At 51.7% G+C, this 18,507-nt stretch overlaps 1 protein-coding gene across 7 annotated transcripts in view; it reads left to right on the forward strand.

The window, feature by feature from the left end:
- RHBDF1 (rhomboid 5 homolog 1) overlaps nucleotides 1-18,507 on the forward strand; it is a 59,708-nt gene that overhangs the window by 30,744 nt on the left and 10,457 nt on the right. For 6 of the 7 annotated variants that reach the window (XM_027683500.1, XM_027683499.1, XM_027683501.1 and 3 more), the window contains 4 exons: nucleotides 8,289-8,433; nucleotides 10,392-10,522; nucleotides 16,094-16,307; nucleotides 18,013-18,219. In XM_027683500.1, coding sequence (XP_027539301.1) covers nucleotides 8,311-8,433; nucleotides 10,392-10,522; nucleotides 16,094-16,307; nucleotides 18,013-18,219 — 675 coding nt within the window. In that variant the 5' untranslated portion in view covers nucleotides 8,289-8,310. Of the gene's footprint in view, nucleotides 1-8,288; nucleotides 8,434-8,967; nucleotides 8,985-10,391; nucleotides 10,523-16,093; nucleotides 16,308-18,012; nucleotides 18,220-18,507 lie in introns of those variants that run through there. The other variant, XM_027683503.1, reaches the window with a different exon arrangement.

Genomic DNA, 18,507 nt, shown 5'->3' on the forward strand with positions numbered 1-18,507 from the left:
ACGCTTGTTCTCCGTTCTGGCTGCGTTCTCTGTGGCACTGGAGCAGTGGTGTCATCCTGGATTCCTGAGATACATCAGCCATCTGGTAGCTGGTAATGGATCTCTTGGTGGAAAGCAGCTGTTTTGCTGGCACAGTGGCTGTTGGATGTGCTGGCAGGCTGGTGCTCTCTGGGCAAAGCTGCAGGGCGTGTTCATGGGGAAACACAAACGGGGTGAAGACACCCAGGTACTCCAGAAGGTTTTCCACTCCCTCTCCTGTTGTTGGCTATGTTTTACGTGCAGGCCATTCCCCTTGCTGGTATCCAGGCAGGTTGTAGATGGCTCTGGGTTGGGTTTGCTCTGGAAGGTGGAGCTGATGATGGCTCATCCCCTGGGCCCTGTGTGGGCTCTGGTGCATGAGTGTGCTGGGCTGGGGCTGTGAACTGGCCTCTGTCATTGGGGCCACACGTGTTTAGGAGATGGAAAAGGCCCCCCTGCCCAGCCTGCTCTGCTTGGCTCCCTTCCACCTAGTTCCTTGTGGGTGCTCCAGGCAGGGGAAATTCCTCCCTTGGGAACCCCTCAGTAGAAGGTGCCCATGTGTGAGGCTTGGCTGTCATCTCTGGAGAAATCCGTGAATGGTTTGGATGTTTGTTTTCCCATCTAATGACCCCACCAAAAATATTCACTCTGCCTCTGCTGATACAGTAGTATTTTTATTCCTGCTGCACTCCACACCTGCACTGAGGGCACTTCTCAGAAGGTTATTTAAGCATCAAGAGATGCCGAACCCACCACCTCCCTGAGATAATTGTTGGCTTCCCACAGTGCTACAAGTGAGAGTTTCTGGCCCTGTTTTCCTGATCACTTCAAACTGTACTGCCTTCAGAAGCAGTCCAGTCGTCTGGCCCCAGCTGCTCTGTTTGTTCCTGCTTCTTCCCCTTTCCTTCTGCTGGCACAAGTGTTTGTGGAGCCATGTGGGAAGGAGCTTGGGCTGGAACAGGCCGTTTCCTTTGCTGAGCTCGTGTGGGTTGGTTCCCAGTGTGCATCACCCGACAGCTGTGGAGCAGCACGAGGAGAGGGGTAGCACAGAGGGTTGGGGCACTGCTTCTTCTGGTCTCTTGCATATCAAGAGGCTGTGACATCTTCATAGCTTGATTTTCGAGTGTTGGTTTCTGTGCTGTTGTTACTATTCTGCCTTTTGTCTGCTGCAACAAAAGGGCTTCAAAGGTCAGAGTCTGTTGCCTGTGTGAGTGTTTGCAGGTTGCAGTTGTGGGTCATCTTTTAACGCGTGTTTGAAGAAATTCAACTACACTTGTACAAACAAAGGAATCAGAAGAATTTTTTGAGCTCCCTGGTTTTCTTCCCTCTTCTATATGAGGGAATCACACCTGGATAGCCTCCAGATCCCGGGTGAAGCTGCTTTGAAATCTTGTAATGCTGGCATTCCAACAGGAGCTCACTTGTAGTTGATTTCCATCATGATCCGCATCTTTTTCTGAATATCAAGAAAACCAGTTGCTCAGAGGGATATCAAGTCTGCTTTCCTGGTCATGGAATTGGCTCACATCTATTCAGACTTCACTGGCACGTTTTTATTACCTGTACTTAAAACCCTCTGGAACTGAACCTTGCCCATGTTCAGTGGGTCCCAGCTGAAGCTTTGCACTCTCAGTGTGTCTCTTGCACACCATCACTCTACCAGGCTTTGCATGAAATCCCAACCCTTGGATTTTTTTCTCATGTATCTTCCCATTCCCCTGTCTAGGGGTCTGCCTGGCCACTTCCAAACCAGGCAGTTCCTGCTGGTGTTTCTCAGCTAATTGGATGGTTCATGGTGAGATCCCTCAGTGCTGCCTTGGTTGCTTGGGTAGCCACAGAATTTAAAGACCTTCCCCATAGCACCCACCTGCCTTGGTGGGTTCCTGCTGGCACAGTGCCATGGTGGTGCTCATGTGCTGCTGTTCCATGCCCTACTTGCGTGCTGCTTTTATGGCCACCTGCGTGCAGCTCCTGTTTGAGATCTTTCAAGAGCACTGGTTGAAAAGAAAACTCTCAGGAGGAAGATTCTGGGCCTTTTGATTCACTTTCTGTTCCATCAGAAAGACTTTTGCTGCCTGAGATCCGTTTCTTCCTTCTACTTTGACATAAAGTTAAAAGGCAGGGACAGGCAATGTGCCAATGTGCCACAGTGACCTGCAGGGAAGCTGCTTCTTTTAATAAGAGGTTGGCTGTTCCCCAGTGCTCCTGTCTGGTCCCTCTCCAGAGCAGGGCATTGGGGCTCCATGCACGTAGCAGGGACAAATGCAGTTCCCTGAGCACTGACATGCCAGGCTGGGGCTGGAGAAGGACAGTTTCACACAGGCAGGGGACAGTGGCTGGGGCTGTATTTGATGTTTGAGCTGAGCTGCTGCCATGCTGAGCTATCACTGAATGGGCTGGGCCTACCCTTCCGCTCCAGGTTGCAACAGGGCTTATCTGAAATTGTCTGAGCCTCTTCAGGCTGCCAGATCAACAGGAAATAATTTGCTAGGGTTAGTTTTGTGCTGGTAAAACACCTTGAAGTGGCTCAGTGGAGTAAGGCAAGGCTGCTCTCTGGGCAGCACCTTGCTGGCAGGGTGGTTTGGTTGTGAGCAGAACCAGGGCCGTGGGGAACTGTTGCCTGTGTGATTTGGTGCAGGCTGTTGGAGGCAGCACCAGCCTCTGCCAGCACTCAGGCAGAGCCTGTGCATGGCAGAGAGCAGCGAGAGGGACAGTGTGTGGGAATGGCAGTGCTGCCAGCTCCCTGCTGGGCAGGGCTCAAAGGGCAGCGTGTCTGCAGAGCTCTGCCAGGCTTGTGCCCAGAGGTGCCTGGATTGCTCAGACCCAGCCTCTGCTGGGCAGCCTGCGGGGCTGCAAAGCCTTCTGGCATCTCCTCCCAGCTCGGCAGTGAGGGTCTGGAAAGCAGGAGAGGGCCCTGGGCAGTACTGATGGTTTCATTTCTAAGGTCTCAGCCCAAGCCTGGGTGTTGCTGTGCTCTCAGCAGCTTTCCCCAAGAGTTCAGGGTCACAGGCCTGTTCCACCTTCCCCGTGGAACTCAGCCCCTCCATCTGCCTTGTTTTACAGGGCTGGCTCAGATATTTGGGATACTGTGTGTAACTCTCTGGGTCTGATCCATGCTAGATGGTTTTATTGGCAGCCATGAGACCGAAACCCCACTGCTCCTCTTCTCCTTGGACTTCCTGCCTTTTCCCTGCTGTGCCAGCAGCAATCCTGCTGGAGAGAGGCACAGCCAGGAACCTGCTGTCTCCTCTGGCTCGCTCTGTCTGGAGAACACATTGAGGATCCCGGTTTCTTTGCTGTCTCCAGATGCCTGCTGGTGTTCCTCAACCAGAGTACCCTTCAGGTACGCAGGGCTTGCCTGGAACTCTGCAGCAGGCACTGCAAATGCTGTTGTTGCAGTGAGGGAGGTTTGAAAACTGGAGAAAAGCAGCTGGAGCCTGACCATGGAATGGATTGCAGTGGAATAGCCCTGGTGTTCTGGGGCTGTCTGTAGGAACATGTACATGCTGTGCTGGAGAGGAGCAGTGGTCTTGGAAAAAGCAGATGCTGTTTGTTTATTTGGATTGAATGAAGTTGGGGTTTTGTTTTGGTTTTTGTTTGGAATGTTTCTTGGGGAAAAAAAAACAAACCCAGCTTTATTTTAAATGCTGGTAAAATGGAATTTTTGGAAGAAAAGAAATCAACATGGGAATAACGTCAGTTGTCTGTTTAAATGGAAGGTTGGACTGTCTTTGAAGTGACTCTTCAAATCCTGAATGTATTTAGGATGCCTGTCAGTTTTAGGAGCATGCTCAGGCTTCTGGGCAAGGCTTTTCCTTCGCTGTTTGGGTCAGTGGATTTCACTAAGCAGCTTTTCTTGATCACGTGCCAACTTTGGAATTTAACGTACTCTCCCCCTTTCTTAGCCTGACCCACAGCACAGTGGATTTGCCTTTCGTTCTGGTGCTGTGACCTTGCTTTGGCACAGAGCTTTTGAAGATGACTTTCCCAGAGTGTCGGCAATCTACACATTTTTTTTCTTTCGTTTGTTTATTTTAATTGAAATGGACATTATTACCAATTTTTGTGCCGCTGCCACATGCAGCTGATCTGTTAGAAGAAGATAGATTTGCAAATGCCCTGCATTCAGCCTGTGTGCTCTGGAAAAGAGTTTGTGTTTCCATATTCCTCAGGTGAGAGATCTGAAACAGCTCCTTTCCAAGGACTGAGCTGCTGGATGTGAATCTCCCTGTGTTGATGGGAAGAGGGGCTGGTAAGAATAGATCTGTAGAGTCAGGATTTGCATGGAGAAAGAGGATAGGGAAAAGCTGATAACTCTTCTAGCCCAAGAACTGCAGGGCAACAAGTGAACCCAGGAAATGGCAGATTTGCAGAGGAACTGAAGAGGGCTTGTCATGCAGCACGTTTCAGCTTTGTCATGTGCAGTTATGAATACTAAAAGTCTGCTTGGATTAAAGAATGACTTGGGTAAGTTCTGGAAGAATAACCATTGGATGGACATGGAGATGGATACAGAACTGTTAAATGTGAAGACATCTCTGTTACAAGAAGCCTCTGAGTTATTCATAGCCATGGCTCTGTCCTGGGAGATAGGACTGTTGAGTGATCCTGTACCCTGCACCCCCTGCCAGGCATCCTCTGTTGGAAATGAGACACTGGCTTTAGATGGACAGTTGGCCTGACCTTGCCTGGCTGTGCTGAGGGTATTCCTGTCCTGCTGCTGTTGGTGACTGCTTGACAGGACTGAGACATTGGGATTGATGATATGGGACCGTTCAAACAAAATAGGTGTCAATGCAGGCAACTCTGAAACAAACCCCATTGGCCCCATCAAATACATGGACACTGGATCCCGAAACAGCAACCCCTAAAAATAACTGAGGGGTCATTGTGAAACTCAGCAAGTGCTTTCAGTGCAATGCTGAGATAGAAATCAGTGACTGCAGCACTTTGAGTGAGAACCAGGTGCAATAAGGGCTGTGACCTGCCATGCAGACTGTACATCTGTGTACACAGCTATACATCCATGTACAGCCAGGCTGTACATCTGTGTATACACCTGAATCCACGTTCAGCCTCCCTGTTAACCCCCTGGAGACCTGCCTCCTGTGACCACACCCCAGCCCTTTTTGTGCCCAGGGTCAGAGGCAGTTGCCTGGCCTGTGCTGTGGCTGAGTATTCACAGTGGATCAGGCCCTGCAAATTCTGTCTTAGGTGTGTTTGTAAGGTTTATTTTTGGCCTCTCCAAATGCACACAGGGAGTTGGGAATGCTGAACAGCTTTGCCTTAACTGCATACTTTTGTTGGGAAGTGACCATGTTAGTAAGTAAAAGAGGTCGAACTGGTGGAGGGATTTGCTCCTCACTACTCTGCTGTCACCCTTGAAACTCACCTGACCTTTAACTACTGAATGCACTTAGACAATGATTTTTTTGTGCATTTTGGTGCTTTGCTATTTCAAGAACTCTTTAACTGCGGAAGTTGGGAGAAAGCAGAGCAATCCATTGCTCTGTCAGGATGTTAATTACATCTTCAGATATTCCGTGAGGTATTCTCCTTATCTAAGGTACAAAGTTGAGTCAACTTTGGGGATAATTGTAAGGCCACAGGCTTGTCCCTCTGTGTGTGCGTGCCCTGTCCTCCTCTTTGACATGTGTGCACACTGCTGGAGGTCCCATGCTCTGCTCTGCAAGGGTGGCAGTGAAGCCAGTGAGGGATACATGGATATTACTGTCTGTGGCAATTTTGGAAGGGAAACTGAAAACAGGTTTAATTGCAAAGTCTTTCACGGGGCGCAGCGTTATTGCAGCAGCTTTTGGGCAATACAGGTGTGATTCATTCTCTGCCTTCCTGGCTTGGCCTCACTTTGATAAAGCTACAGGTCTTACATGTTTGTATTCTTTACACCCAGAGCTCCTGCTCACAAAGGCAGCTCTGTAGGTGGACAGGAAGGAAGTTGAGTGATATTGGCTCAGTGAAGAGATGCTGCAAAAGAGTTTCTAGTTCAGAGGCTCAGAAATTTGCCCTTGAAGGCACAGAAAGGAGGCTCTTGAGTTGTGTGAAATAGATTGTGTTTGGTCACGCCAGAGTGGTGGCTCTGTCTTTGTTGGCTGGTCTCTGATTAGAGCATCTCAGGAAGACCTTGTGTTCCTCGGGGGTAAATGCTGGAGCTCTCTACATTGCACCAAGGGAGTGTTTCAGGTATGAGAAATCTGCTTTGCTTTCTGACCTCACTGTGAAGACAAGTTTGCCCATTTTGTGTGCAAGACCTTTCAGGAGATGTCTCATAGCAGATTTACCCTCACCAAGTGCAGGCAGGAATTCCCCTAATACTCTCACTATTCCCCTCTTATAGGAAGTCAGAACAGTTGTATTTGGCCACCCCTGTGGCTCAGGGTGGAGGGACGGAAGGAACTATGTCCCTCTCATGCACAGCACAGCGTCTGTGCACACAGGACCGTGGTGCACGTACGAAGGGCATGTCTGTACAGGCTGGGTCATGAATTCCCAGACTTTTGGGGGCCTGTGGTATTTGCTGAAACCCAACCTTCATCCACCTACAGCTGAGTCCTCCCTTTCTGTCGTTGGGCTCAGCTGAGCAGGGCGCTCCTGGCAGCCAGCCCAGCTTGTGTGACCGAGCCAGCAGCTGGCCTTCAGCTCCTTTTAGATGAGATTCTCCTCTCCCTACCCCATCCAGATCATCCCCCTCTCCCTTTTGTTGACCTATTTCCCCCCCTGCCACCCCCCTCCCTGTTGTGTATCTTTTGCAATGGTGAGCTTTGCTGTTTGTGCAGCTCCTTCCCAGAGCAGCTGCAGGGAGCTGTGGGAATATGGTGGAAATGCCGTGCGAGGCAGCGCGTGTTTTGGACAGCCAGTGCCTAATTTAGGTTGGGAGGGACCTTTGCAGGTTGTCTGGCTCAGCCACTGTGGCTGGGATAATTCAGGCTGCTCAGGGCCTCGTTTTGTTGAGTTCTGAATGTCTCGAAGGATGGAGGTCCCTTTGCCTCTGGTCCTGGCCTAGGACTTGGCCTCTCTCAAGGAAGAATCCTTGCATGTTGAAGGAAGAATCCTTGCATGTTAAACTCATTCTGCATTTAAAATAAATGGACTGTGTTAACATTTTTTAGAACACTAAGCTTTAATTCAGTTTTTCTCCTTTTTAAGTCATGTGTGCCTGCTGAATTAACTGACTGCTCTGTCCACCATGGTGGGGGAAGAGGCTGGGACACTTGATTTTTTTTTTTTTTGTCTCCTATGAGATCTGTGGCCCAGGACAACGCTGGGATAGAATGGGATCTGTTGTCCCAGTTGGCACACATGCTGGCTTGCAGTTGTCTGTCTGCTGGGAGAGAAAGAAATATGGCTTTGTAGTATAATTTAGGTTGGAAAGGTCCTGTGGAGGTATCTCAGCTGATCTTCCAGTTGTTTCTCTGAGCATACGCAGTGAAGTAGGTGCTCTGCCAGTCTGGAAGAGTTGTGTGGTCCCTGTCCTCCTGCCTGTGACCTAAACAGGAGGGGAAAACTGCAGGAGAGTGGGCAAGATGACAGCGAGTCACTCTGCTTGCTTTGACATTTTGGTAACGCAGCGGTTTTTATTTAAATACCATATCATTATTATTTATGTATGAAAACCACTCTTAGTTCAGGATTAGTGCCAGTTCTCTAATGTTCATGCTGTACTGGTATTGCTCTGTGCACTGTGTTGTGTTTCTAGAAAATGACTGCATTTAAAAGAGATTAGAAGCAGAAGTGAGAGACGGCCACTTGCTAATTTCTAAGTGGTAGGTGGGTAGGAAAGTGCAGTGTTTCAGCTTTGGGTGGGCAAGGAAGGGTGCCTGTGAGTCACAAGCTGGTTTTAGAGGGAGGTCAGTGGCTTTTGGTGCTGCAGTCACTTAGCTGGTTGGACTAGATCCAGATCTCATTAAGATTTAATTCATAACTGGTTCTTAAGGAATCTGGATCTCGTAGTAGTCTCAGCAAAAATCTTAATGGGAGGCAACTCTCGAACTTGTGCCTGCGGTCTCAGCAGCTGGCTCGAGGTCCTGTGGGCCTGAGGAATGTGCCGTGTCCTCCGAGTGCCGGGTCCTGGCTGACCAGTGCGGTCACGAGCTGTGACGCCTGAGCCCTCGTGGGGCACTTGGGGAATCCACCCAGCGTGGGGCCTGGGTCCTCAGTCACAGCCTGGAGGAGGGCAGAGAGCCTCTCTCCGCCTGGAGCGTGTCAGGGATGAGCTGGATTCCCTCCTGACTCTGATTTCTCCCCTCTCCCAGGCCTGAGGACAAGCGTGGGACGATGTCGGAGGCGCGACACGACAGCACGAGCAGTTTACAGCGAAAGAAGCCACCATGGCTGAAACTGGACATCCCGGTGCCAGTGCCCGTGACAGTGCCAGAAGAGCCCCCCCAGCCCGTGCAGGTACAGAGGGTGGGGCAGGAGGTGGGGAGGGGTGTGCTGGGAGCGTGTCTGTGCCTGGGGTCTCTGGCAGTCCTGGCTGAGAGGAAGGCAGCATGTGGTGGCAGGTCATGAGGCCACATAAGACGGGGCAGAGCCTTTGAGTGAATTTATGCTCAGTAATTATCTCCCCTTGAAGGGGATGTGGGAGGGGTGAGGGTGGGTGGCTGATGCGCTCAGATCAGGAGATGTGAGTGTTTGGATGTGGGCATTGTGAGAACTGTCTTGGCTGGGGATATGGGAGTGAGTTATTCAAACAAGCATTTCTTAAGGGGACTGGAGGAGTGAAGGGCTCCTAGACTAACATGAGGGCCTGGAAGTGCTGCAGCTTGTGTTGAAACGAGCTGGGAATGAATCTGACTTATGAATAGCCAAAATAATGACAGGCTTTCATCAGTAACAGCAGAGAAAGAACAGTTACTGGCAACAAGAAGCTGTTACCAGCATGAGGAACATAAGAAAACCATGTGGGATGAGAAATAAATAACATTGAAGAGTGCTGAAGCAGAGATGAGGTGATAGGTTAATAGAAACTGTGCAATGCGTGAGAGTAAAGTGTCCTTATTTGTCCTGGGAAGAGGAAAAATATCAGGAATTTCTGCTAAGGTATCAAAAAGTGATGTAGGGGCGAGACCTGGGTAAGACAAATGCTGGCTGCTCATGTGGCCTTGCTGCAGGAACAGAGACTTTGTGCCCCGAAGGCAGAGCTGGAGGGTTCTTGCTGCCCATCTCTCTGGGTGGGTGCAGGCCTGGGTTCAGTCACTTATGTGGAAGAACAGTTTAGCCATCAGAGAAATGGAGGGTTATGCTGCTTCCCTGGAGGGGGGCTGAGGACAAGCTTGGCTTAAGAGGGAACTTATATGGCACTTGGAATAGCAAGAACTGTCCTCTTCACCATTCTGTGATCCAGGGACTAAAATGTGCTTTGGTTATGTGACAGTTTCTGGCAGATAAACCTGGGTCCTGGTCTCCCCTCAGAAGGAAAAAAATTGGGGGTCAGTCTGCAGGGATTAAAAAGGGAATACAGGCTGTTATCAGTGCAGGTTGAAACCTTCTGAATGAATTATTTAAGACTTTGATGGATGTTCCCTTATCTGAAATCTCTAAATCCAGCTGGGCACTTTCTGGAGAGACTCTTTGCTGGAAGCTGGTGGAGGTGATGTTCTCTGAGGGTCCCGTGTACACAACCCAGGATAAGAGTACATCTTGTGCTCCTTTGGCTTATAACCTGAGTATCTGTGCATTGCTTTTACATAAAACAGCAAAATTGTTAACATTAGTGAAAATCACGAGCTTCCTGGGCTAGAGGGGCTGAAGTAGTCTTGAGGCAGAGAGTGTCTGACCAGAGAAACAGTAGCTCAGAGCTTCACTTTCCAGAGGGATAGTCTGCTCAGCCTGCATTGTACAAATGGGAGATGGTGTTTCTGCCAAAGCTGATAAAAATTTAATCCAGAGCAGCCCTGGGGAGGCAGTGGTATGAGCTGAGAACAGCCTGGTGAGTTGTGTTATATTTGGTAGGTCACATTTAGCCAAGACATGCCAGGAGCTTTCAAACCTGAGTGTGCCCCAGACAATTAGGCTGTAAACAAAGCCAGTGTGCCTTTCCCAGCTTGCTTAGCCTGCAGCACTCAGCAGCTACAGCACAGACCCACCCACAGCTCTCACAAGCTTTTAATGCAGATCCAGAGTCACCAAACAGTCACCTAAGAAGCAAATCCCACTGACTGTGCTTCTCTCCACCTTGTAGAGTGAACAAGTGGTTCGCGAGTGTGCGGTGTGGGTTCCCTCTGGCGAGACAAAAGCCAGGAGGGTTTGTTGCAGGAGCTCATGTAATACCTGTTGAACTGCTGAGTGTTCCCCAGCCTGGCTGGCCCTGTAGAGCATCCCTGAGAACACTGACTCCCTCCTGCTTCCCCCGTTAGCCGACGCGGCGCCAGGCGTTCCTGCGGAGCGTGAGCATGCCGGCCGACAACAGCCGCGTGCCGTCCCTGCCCCACGACGGGAGGAGACCGGTGCTACAACGACAGACCTCAATCACCCAGACCATCAAGAGGTGAGGCGCTGCTTCGGTGCGTTCTGCCCTCCGTTGCCACCCTCCATCTGTGGATTTACAGTGCTCCTCTTGCCCCGTTGCCTGGCACTTGGGTGGCACGCTGCCACGGCAGGGTGAGGTTGACTCCCTTGTTGTCCGTCGTGAGGTTGTGGAAGGGTGGGTGCTAATAGGTGGCCAGTATGTCAGCCCAGTGGTGCTGTCTAGCCTGTCTTTAGTACGTGAGGAGACAAGTCCTGGGAGGAGGATGGTGGTGAGCAGGACAGTGAATGGTTCTTGCCACTTACAGACAGATTTTGGCTGCCTCCTGCCCCAGGGAGCTGGCTGTTCCTGAGTAACAGGGTGCCTCAGGCCCTGTGTTTAGCTCTGACTGTACAATGTGGTGTGCTGGGTTTGCTTTGGTGCTGTGTCTGAGAGCACATGACTGCTAGGGGAGGCAGAAGCCCATCCTGAGCAGACCAGGGCTCTCAGCAGCTTGGCTCCTCCCAGGGCTCATTGGCAGGTCCTTGGTGTGGCTCTGAGGGGTGATGGAGAGAAGGGAGAGGCTTCTCTGGTCATCATTTGTCCCCATGACCCATTGGTCTCTGAACCCAGCCAGAGAGCTGGATGCTCCTTCACTCCCCATGGCAAAGGCTTATCCCAGTTTGTCCAGAGGGAGTGGCTTTCCCAGCTGCTTTCCTGAGATGACTGGTTTGTATCTCTGCCCATGTGTGAGGCCTGCCCTGGGTCCCCCGAGCATCCCTGGAGCTCCACAGGTCAGGGGTTCTTCCAGCCAGCCAGGCTTTGCCCACTCCCAAAGGAGCAACTTTCCAGCTCTGGGAGAGACTGATCTCCCACGCACTGTTTGCCTTTGCCTCAGACGTTCCCCAGCTGCCTTGGTGGGGAAGCTCTCCCCCAGCAGCTCTTCCTGATCCTGCTTCTTGTGAGGTTGGGAGGGCTGAGCTCTGAAGCAGTATCTGCTCTTTCCAGGGCCGTGGGCAGCTCCTGGGCCTGCTGAGGCTGTCCTTGCACACCGAGACTGCCTCTTCCCTTGCCTCCCTGCCCTTGTCCTGCTCCTTGCCAGGACAGTTAGGCAAGGGCGTGTCCAGGGTGAGGGGATATCCTGGGAGGGTGCTGTGGAGGCACTGACAAGAAACATTGAGTGGGAGGGCCAGGGTAACCTACCCCAAAGGTCCTCACAACATGCAGCTTGTGCACAGGGGAGGGGATCGGGGAACTGTGAGACACTTTGGTGCTGGTGTGACAGATTTGCCCCTGATGCTACTACACTGTAAGACAAACAAGGCACATGGAGCTACAGTGAGAAGGAAGGAGTGCTGGACAGTGGTGGTGAAGCTCCCACACACTGAGGGAGATGCCAGTATCCTGTCTAGCACTGAGGTGGTGAGCAGACACATGTGACTCTTGCACCAACAGACCCTGTGACATGTCTTCTTTCCCAGGCTGCAAGTGCTGGGGCTCAGGTTGGTGGCTGCCTGTGCCTAGTGTATGTATTTTGTACCCTTGGAAGTACACACAGGGTGCCCCAGAAGAGCACAGACAGTTTTGGAAGGCCTGGGGGTCTCCTGTAGGTGGGGGTTCAGTGGTGTTTTGCCGTGCCCAGTTGTGCATCATGGGGGGTGACCAGGGCTCCTCCTCCTGGGCACCTTCTACAGAGTGCTGTGGGATGTGGGTGGGAGAGAGGTGCAGCAGTGGGAAGGAGTTTCTAAGGGGCAGAACTGCAGGAGATGCACACATGACACAACACTAGCAATAAAGGAAATGAGTGGATCAGAAACACAGACAGGGAACCAGAAAGTACCAAGGAAAGGCCCAAGATTCTGTGCTCCATTTAGCAGAGCTAGAGGTGCAGTGGAGAATTGCAGACTGTGCATCTGTAAATGTGTCTTGGGGATCTGTTCTGTGAGTCCTGGAAGGCTGACTGACAAGTTTTCTGCTTAACACAGCCCTCCAGATGCACAGAATGTGAAACTGCAGCAGGACCCCACACCATTTTGTTCCCTGGGGCTTGGAGGACTCAGATCAAGTGTGAACCTAAGGTCAAGCCTGTGTAGTGCAGAACATGGCATGGGAGTGATTTAGGTGCCTGAGTGAAGGCATCCAACACCATTTCCAGTCTCCTGGGGTGTCCAAGGTATCCATATGAGGCAGCAGATGTGGCACAGATAGACCTGTGCACCAGGCAAGATCCTGCCAAGGTCAACCAGGATGGGCCCAGGGCTCTTCCAGTGGCATCAGGCACCTTGGATACAAGCAGATCATATCTTGACCTGCAGACACCTCCATGGTTTGACACTCTGGTATCCAAAGCCAGCCAGTGGGATCTGTAGCTGAGTGTCTGGGAAGAAGAAGGCAGGTCACAGAGGTCTGAGGGGGATTGCAGCATCCCTGGTATCTTCAAGAGCAATGGGAGACATATGTCAAGAGGTGCAGATGCACCAGAAGGATTCAGCAGCCTCCTGGGTTCAGAGATGCTGTTGTGTGGCTTGAGTTTGGTTGTTTCTCTCGGGTCATGCTCTCAGCTGGAGGGCCCCGCCACGGGCAGTGCGGCACAACTGCTGCCAGCGGGGCTATGGCAGGAGACAGGGAGGCGCTGGATGCAGGTGGCTGCTCCCCTCCACAGCCCTGCAGGCTCCTTGCCTTCAGCTCTCTTCTCTTTGCAGCAGACAGGTTCGGTTTCAGAGGAGTCAGACCCTGCCCGCTCGCGGGCCCCGGGCGGGCAGGAGTTCCCTGAGAAAGCGGCAGTCCCTGCCCCGATCGTTTTTCAGGTACTGGTGGCACTGAGTGTGAAACCCACCCCTGCATGTGTGTGCAAGGGCTGTTGTGAACTGCACAGACTCTGGCTGTTGCTGAGACCATGCTGAGACCGTGTTGGCTTCCCAGGAGGTCTGTGAACAGGCGGAGTGAGAAAGTTCATGTGTGCTGCTAACAAAAACCAAGTGTCACTCCTACTAAACGTGTAGGCAGCTGTCAATAAGTAGCATGGACTAACAAGCTGTCCACCCGCCAGCCTCACTCCCTCCTGCCTTTCCTAACAAGCTGTCAAACTCCTGGTGTTCACCACAGCTGGAATATCTCCCCAGGGCAGCCACAGCCCAGCACTGCTATCAGTGCAACATGGGGCTGTGCGTATGTTGACCCCAAAGCCTCCTTGGGGCAGCAGGGGAAGGAGAGGAGGCAGCACTGAACAGATGCTGTCATGTTGTTGCAGATGGGGCTCAGAGCTGGTGAATGGAATAGAGTGTGTCCACTCTTACCCTGTTGACATCATGGCTTTTTCTAATTCAAATGTGACTGTCTTCTTTTTGAGGTGGAGGTCATTGTTTACTTAGCACCATGGAGATGAGCCATTCCAGGAGTCCAGGGCCCAATGACCACCATCCTGAGTCAGGAGCTCAGCAAACTTTTAAATCAGACAGACAATATGATTTTGTGTGTGGCAGGGACTGGACTTAATGCCCAGGAGTCCATTCCTGTCCCACCTTCCTCACTGCTGCCCTTGGCCAGCTGCCATTCTGGCCCTGTGACCACCTTTGGGACTGTTTGTGTTTGGTCTTGAGCTTTCAGGGCTGGTCAGCTCCACGCAACAGAAGAGTGAGATCTGACCTCTGACGTCAGTTGTTACAGCGCTCCAGGGAGTCTGTAGGACATCATAGGGCTCCCCAGCTGAACAGAGGCATTCAGCATCTTCTCAGGGTGCTCCAGGTGCCCTGAACTCCGTAGTCAGCTCTCCTGGACCATCCTGGCTATGATCAAAGGGCTCTTTGCCCTGGTCCTGGCCCAGCAGTGTTGGCAGTTCAGGAATGGTCCTCACAGAGCAAACAGCTCCAGTGGTGCTTGTCCTTCCAGGCAAGTGGGAGCAGAGTTTTGGAGGGCTCTGAGGCTGCTGGTGGTGCAATGGGCCGTTGCTCATCAGGCTCATGTGGGCACAAATGATCCTCAGCCCTCTCCTTTTGAGGCCCCATGTACAGGCTTGTCACCCAACATCACCTTGCTGTTGAAATACTGGTTACAGCAGTCCACGGGAAGTTCTCTGAGTTGTCAGACTGTTTTGTGGCATGTGTTGTGCCAGTGAACTGCACAGCCAGGGCATTACCTCTGTGCTGAGGCTTGGGGAATCTGCCAGCTGAGGTGCTGGCCCTGGGCCCTTCTGCTCTGAACAGAGGCAAAGATTGCTCTGATGAGATGTGGGAGCAGAGCGGTGCTCCAGGACAGGTATCCCCATCTCTGAGGGCTGGCATTTGGAGACATTTAGGTCAATGAGGTCAGATGAATTCTAACCATGGTCCATGTGACCTCATGCCTGCTGAAGGGTCTGTTCCATATCTTTGAGAGAACAGGGAAGGCTGAGGACAACGTGTGGTGTTTGCATCTGCAGGTTTTAGCTGGAAGGGCTGTGAGTTTCAAACTCACACCTTCTTGCAGGTGGCAGGTTGATGGTATTTTTGCTCAGTAGGGTATAAAACCACAGGACCAGTTCAGTTCACCTCTTCAGTGTGGTGTCTCAGTTCCCCTGTGTGGCCTAATTCTGCATTTGTCCCAGCCTTTACTCCAGTGTGTGTTTTAATACTCACTTTGTGATCTGTGAGGTCTTGCTTCTCAGCAGCTGGAAATCCTGTCCCTGAGCAGGGGGGCTGAGGCCAGGGCTTTGGGTTTGTCTTGGAAGGACTTTCAGGTTTCAACACCTGGGCCAGTCAGCTGTAGGCTGAGAGAGCTTGTCATCTCCTGAGGATGAATTAACTGTGGTGGGAAAGGCTTGGCAGGGTGTGATGACCTCTGTAGGTTTAGGGTACCAGCTGTCCTGCAGGATTTGAAGTAGGTTTTTAGTCTGACTTACCCTGATCCCTCTCTGCCTTCCTTGGGATTTTGCTTCTGATCCACTGCTCTTCTGTGACAGCAGCCAGTTGGCAGCAAACCTGCCTCATGGCTGCAAACCTGTGCTCCTGCTTCTGCACCCAGCAGCTTAGAACTGTGTGTGTGTGCCTTAGCAGAGATCAGGACCACAGCAAACATTTGCTATTGAAGTTACCTTTGAAGAGGATAGAAATCCTGCAGCATGAGATGGAGAAGTTAGGGATATGCTGTGAGCGTGTGTGTTTGGGGGGGACTGGGAGAGAAGAGTGAATTCTGGAGAAGCTGCTGAGCCATGGAACAGTACAGTCCCACAGTGGGGACCTAGAGCTGGCCTGAAGATGGTAAGTGTTTGCAAAACATGGTTTTTGAAGTAAAAAAAACCCCACACCTTTCAGTAAGTTATTTTCTGAATTTCTGTTCCATCTCTTTTCCTTTATTTTTAGAAAAACTCAGAACAAACTGTCCTTTACCCACAGTGAATCTCTCCTGGCATTTGTCTTCTGTCTTAAGAGACAAAATGCTGTTGATGGTTCTGGCCAGCATCTGTCAGGTTGCTAAAACCAGCTGAGGACAAGCTGCAAGATGCTCATGGGGAAAAGAGTTCTGCCTGTCTTTGAATTGGGGTGGGCTGGAAGTGACCACCAGGGGTTTTGTCTCTTCGTGTGCACGGTCCAAGCAAACATAAATGCTTCTTAGCACTTGTCTGCTGGCATCTTTCAGAGGCACAGCAGACTGGTTTGGGGTGAGCAAAGACAGCGACGCGACTCAGAAGTGGCAGAGGAAGAGCCTGCGGCACTGCAGCCTGCGCTACGGGAAGCTGAAACCTCAGGTCATCCGGGAAATGGACCTGCCCAGTCAGGACAATATTTCTCTAACGAGCACAGAGACTCCCCCTCCCCTCTATGTGGGGCCCTGCCAGCTGGGCATGCAAAAGGTGAGTGCCGTGAGTGCCCTCCCGAGTTCCCTGCGCTGCGCCTGTGCCGCTGGGGGAGCTGTGACCTGTCTGCGGGCTGAGCTCTGCCCAGACATGTCTGGGCTCCCTGCTCAGACACTTCTCACGTCTCAGGTACAGTTTGGCAGAGTTCCTCCTCCAGCAGCCTCTCTGGTGTCGTTGGCTGAGATCCCTCAGCTGTGCCAGCAGTAGGCTCAGGGCTGTGTTTGTCCTGCTGGGACTGTGGTGATTACATGTGTGCAGCGTGTCCAGGAGCTCTCAGCTCGGGCTTTTTGCTGCCATTTTGCAAGGATGAAATTCTGTTTTACAGAGTGCTTAGTATCCTGGACCCAAATGTACAGTCACAGGCCTGGTATTACTCAGGACACTTACCCCAAGCAGGCCATAGCACAGCTACTGTCCTTGTAGAAACCTGGTTATGTTTTAGGACTTTGGAAAGTGTCTCTTGCATCAGTGATGCTACAGCTCTGCTCTTGGGTCCTCAGAAATGGTTTTGTGTGCCTGCAAAGGGCATTTGGTAGCTTCCCACTCACTGCCTTCAAGTGTGACCCCAGGGGACCAGGCCCAGTTGAGCACATCCAGTTACCAGCACCTCTGAACTAACCCACAGTGTCCCAGCCCTTCCCTTTGCTCCTCTCATCAGCACTAATGGCTGTGGTTGATGATTGTGCTTTACTGAGCCCCACTGCAACCTGGGCTGGTGGGAAGCCATTCCTGCCAAAGCAGGACCTGAAGCCTGGCTGCACCACTGAAGCAGAGGAGAATATTGTGCATTTTTCAATGAAGTTTCACTTTGTTGCGCTCTTTCCTGTTTCCTTACCAGTTGGTCTTTGGCCACAGGAGACTCAAATATTGTTGGGCTGTCTGTGGGCTACATTAAATCAGAACATGGTGTCAGTAGGTGTGTAAGCCCATCAGGCTTCCCGTTGAGTGTTCAGCTGTGGATTAAAAAGGCTCGTAAAACCTTAGGATAAAGCGTAGAGGTCATATGGAAACCACAGCTGTGATGATGTAAGGACAGAGGCAAGGTTTGTAGCTGAAGGCAATATTTTCATTACGTTGATTCGTATGTTTGGAATAAGTGAGAGCTTTGGCCTGAGGAGTCCCAAAGAAGGGCTTGCAGCTCCTGGAAGCTTGCCTGCTCTGTCCAGCTGTTAAACCTAATTAATGGAAGCAGATGTAAATATACAGTTAAGCTTCAACAGGATAACAGGATACTGTTTAAGTCCTGAGCTGTCCAGTATCAGGAAGGAAACTAGCTGGAGAAAGAACCTGGCTGTTTTCAGGGATTTCTTAAACTCCTGTTTAGACAGCACATTCTCTGTCTGTAGAGCTCACTGGCATGGGAGAGAGTGAAACCAAGAGCTCAGGAAGGGCTGAAGGAGGTTTGAAGTGTCCTGTGAAATTCTGAACAGTCTGGGTGACAATAGTCAATACCAACAACAGAAAAAAAAAGGGGGAGAAGGAGGGGTTTGGGGACTTAGGCTTGAGTCTTACAGCTAGGCCTTAGCTTGCTATTCTGGATCTCCCTATTGTAGAATTGGTTGTTGGTCCATCCAGCCTGGTTCTTGGTCAGTCCCAGGAGCCAGGCGCCTGTCACAGTCTCAGGATGTTTGCCTGGAGGGAGGAGGGCTGGGTGGGGAAGGGTCTGGGGGTGAACGGGCTGATGGGCTGCTTCTCTCTGCAGATCATCGACCCCCTGGCCCGGGGCCGAGCTTTCCGCATGGCTGAGGATGCCGACGGCTGCAGCATCCCCCACACCCCCATCACCCCCGGGGCCACCTCCCTCTGCTCCTTCACCAGCTCCCGCTCGGGCTTCAACCGCCTGCCCCGGCGCCGCAAGCGCGAGTCCGTGGCCAAGATGAGCTTCCGAGCGGCCGCGGCGTTGGTGAAGGTACGGCCGAGGGAAGGGTGGCAGGGAAGGAGCTGCTGAGCAGGGAGGGTGGGGAGAGCCGTGGTGGAGGGGAGGAAACCCAGCCACCTCCTGTTCTGTTTCAGCCACGTGTCCAAGATGCAGGACTGGCAAGAAGCGGGGATGGTGGCTTGGTTTTTGCTTTCCCTTTTGCTTTCCATTTTTTTGCCTGGGGCCTTTTTTTGCCAGCAGCCTCAGAGCATTCCAGCAGGTCCAGTTCAGTCTGCCTGGACCTTTGGGTGGTCCAGCTGCTCCTAGTGAGCAGTCATG

This window comes from Neopelma chrysocephalum, unplaced genomic scaffold (genome assembly GCF_003984885.1).
Source record: "Neopelma chrysocephalum unplaced genomic scaffold, ASM398488v2 Primary Assembly neopelma1_65, whole genome shotgun sequence".
Taxonomy (NCBI): Eukaryota; Metazoa; Chordata; class Aves; order Passeriformes; family Pipridae; genus Neopelma; species Neopelma chrysocephalum.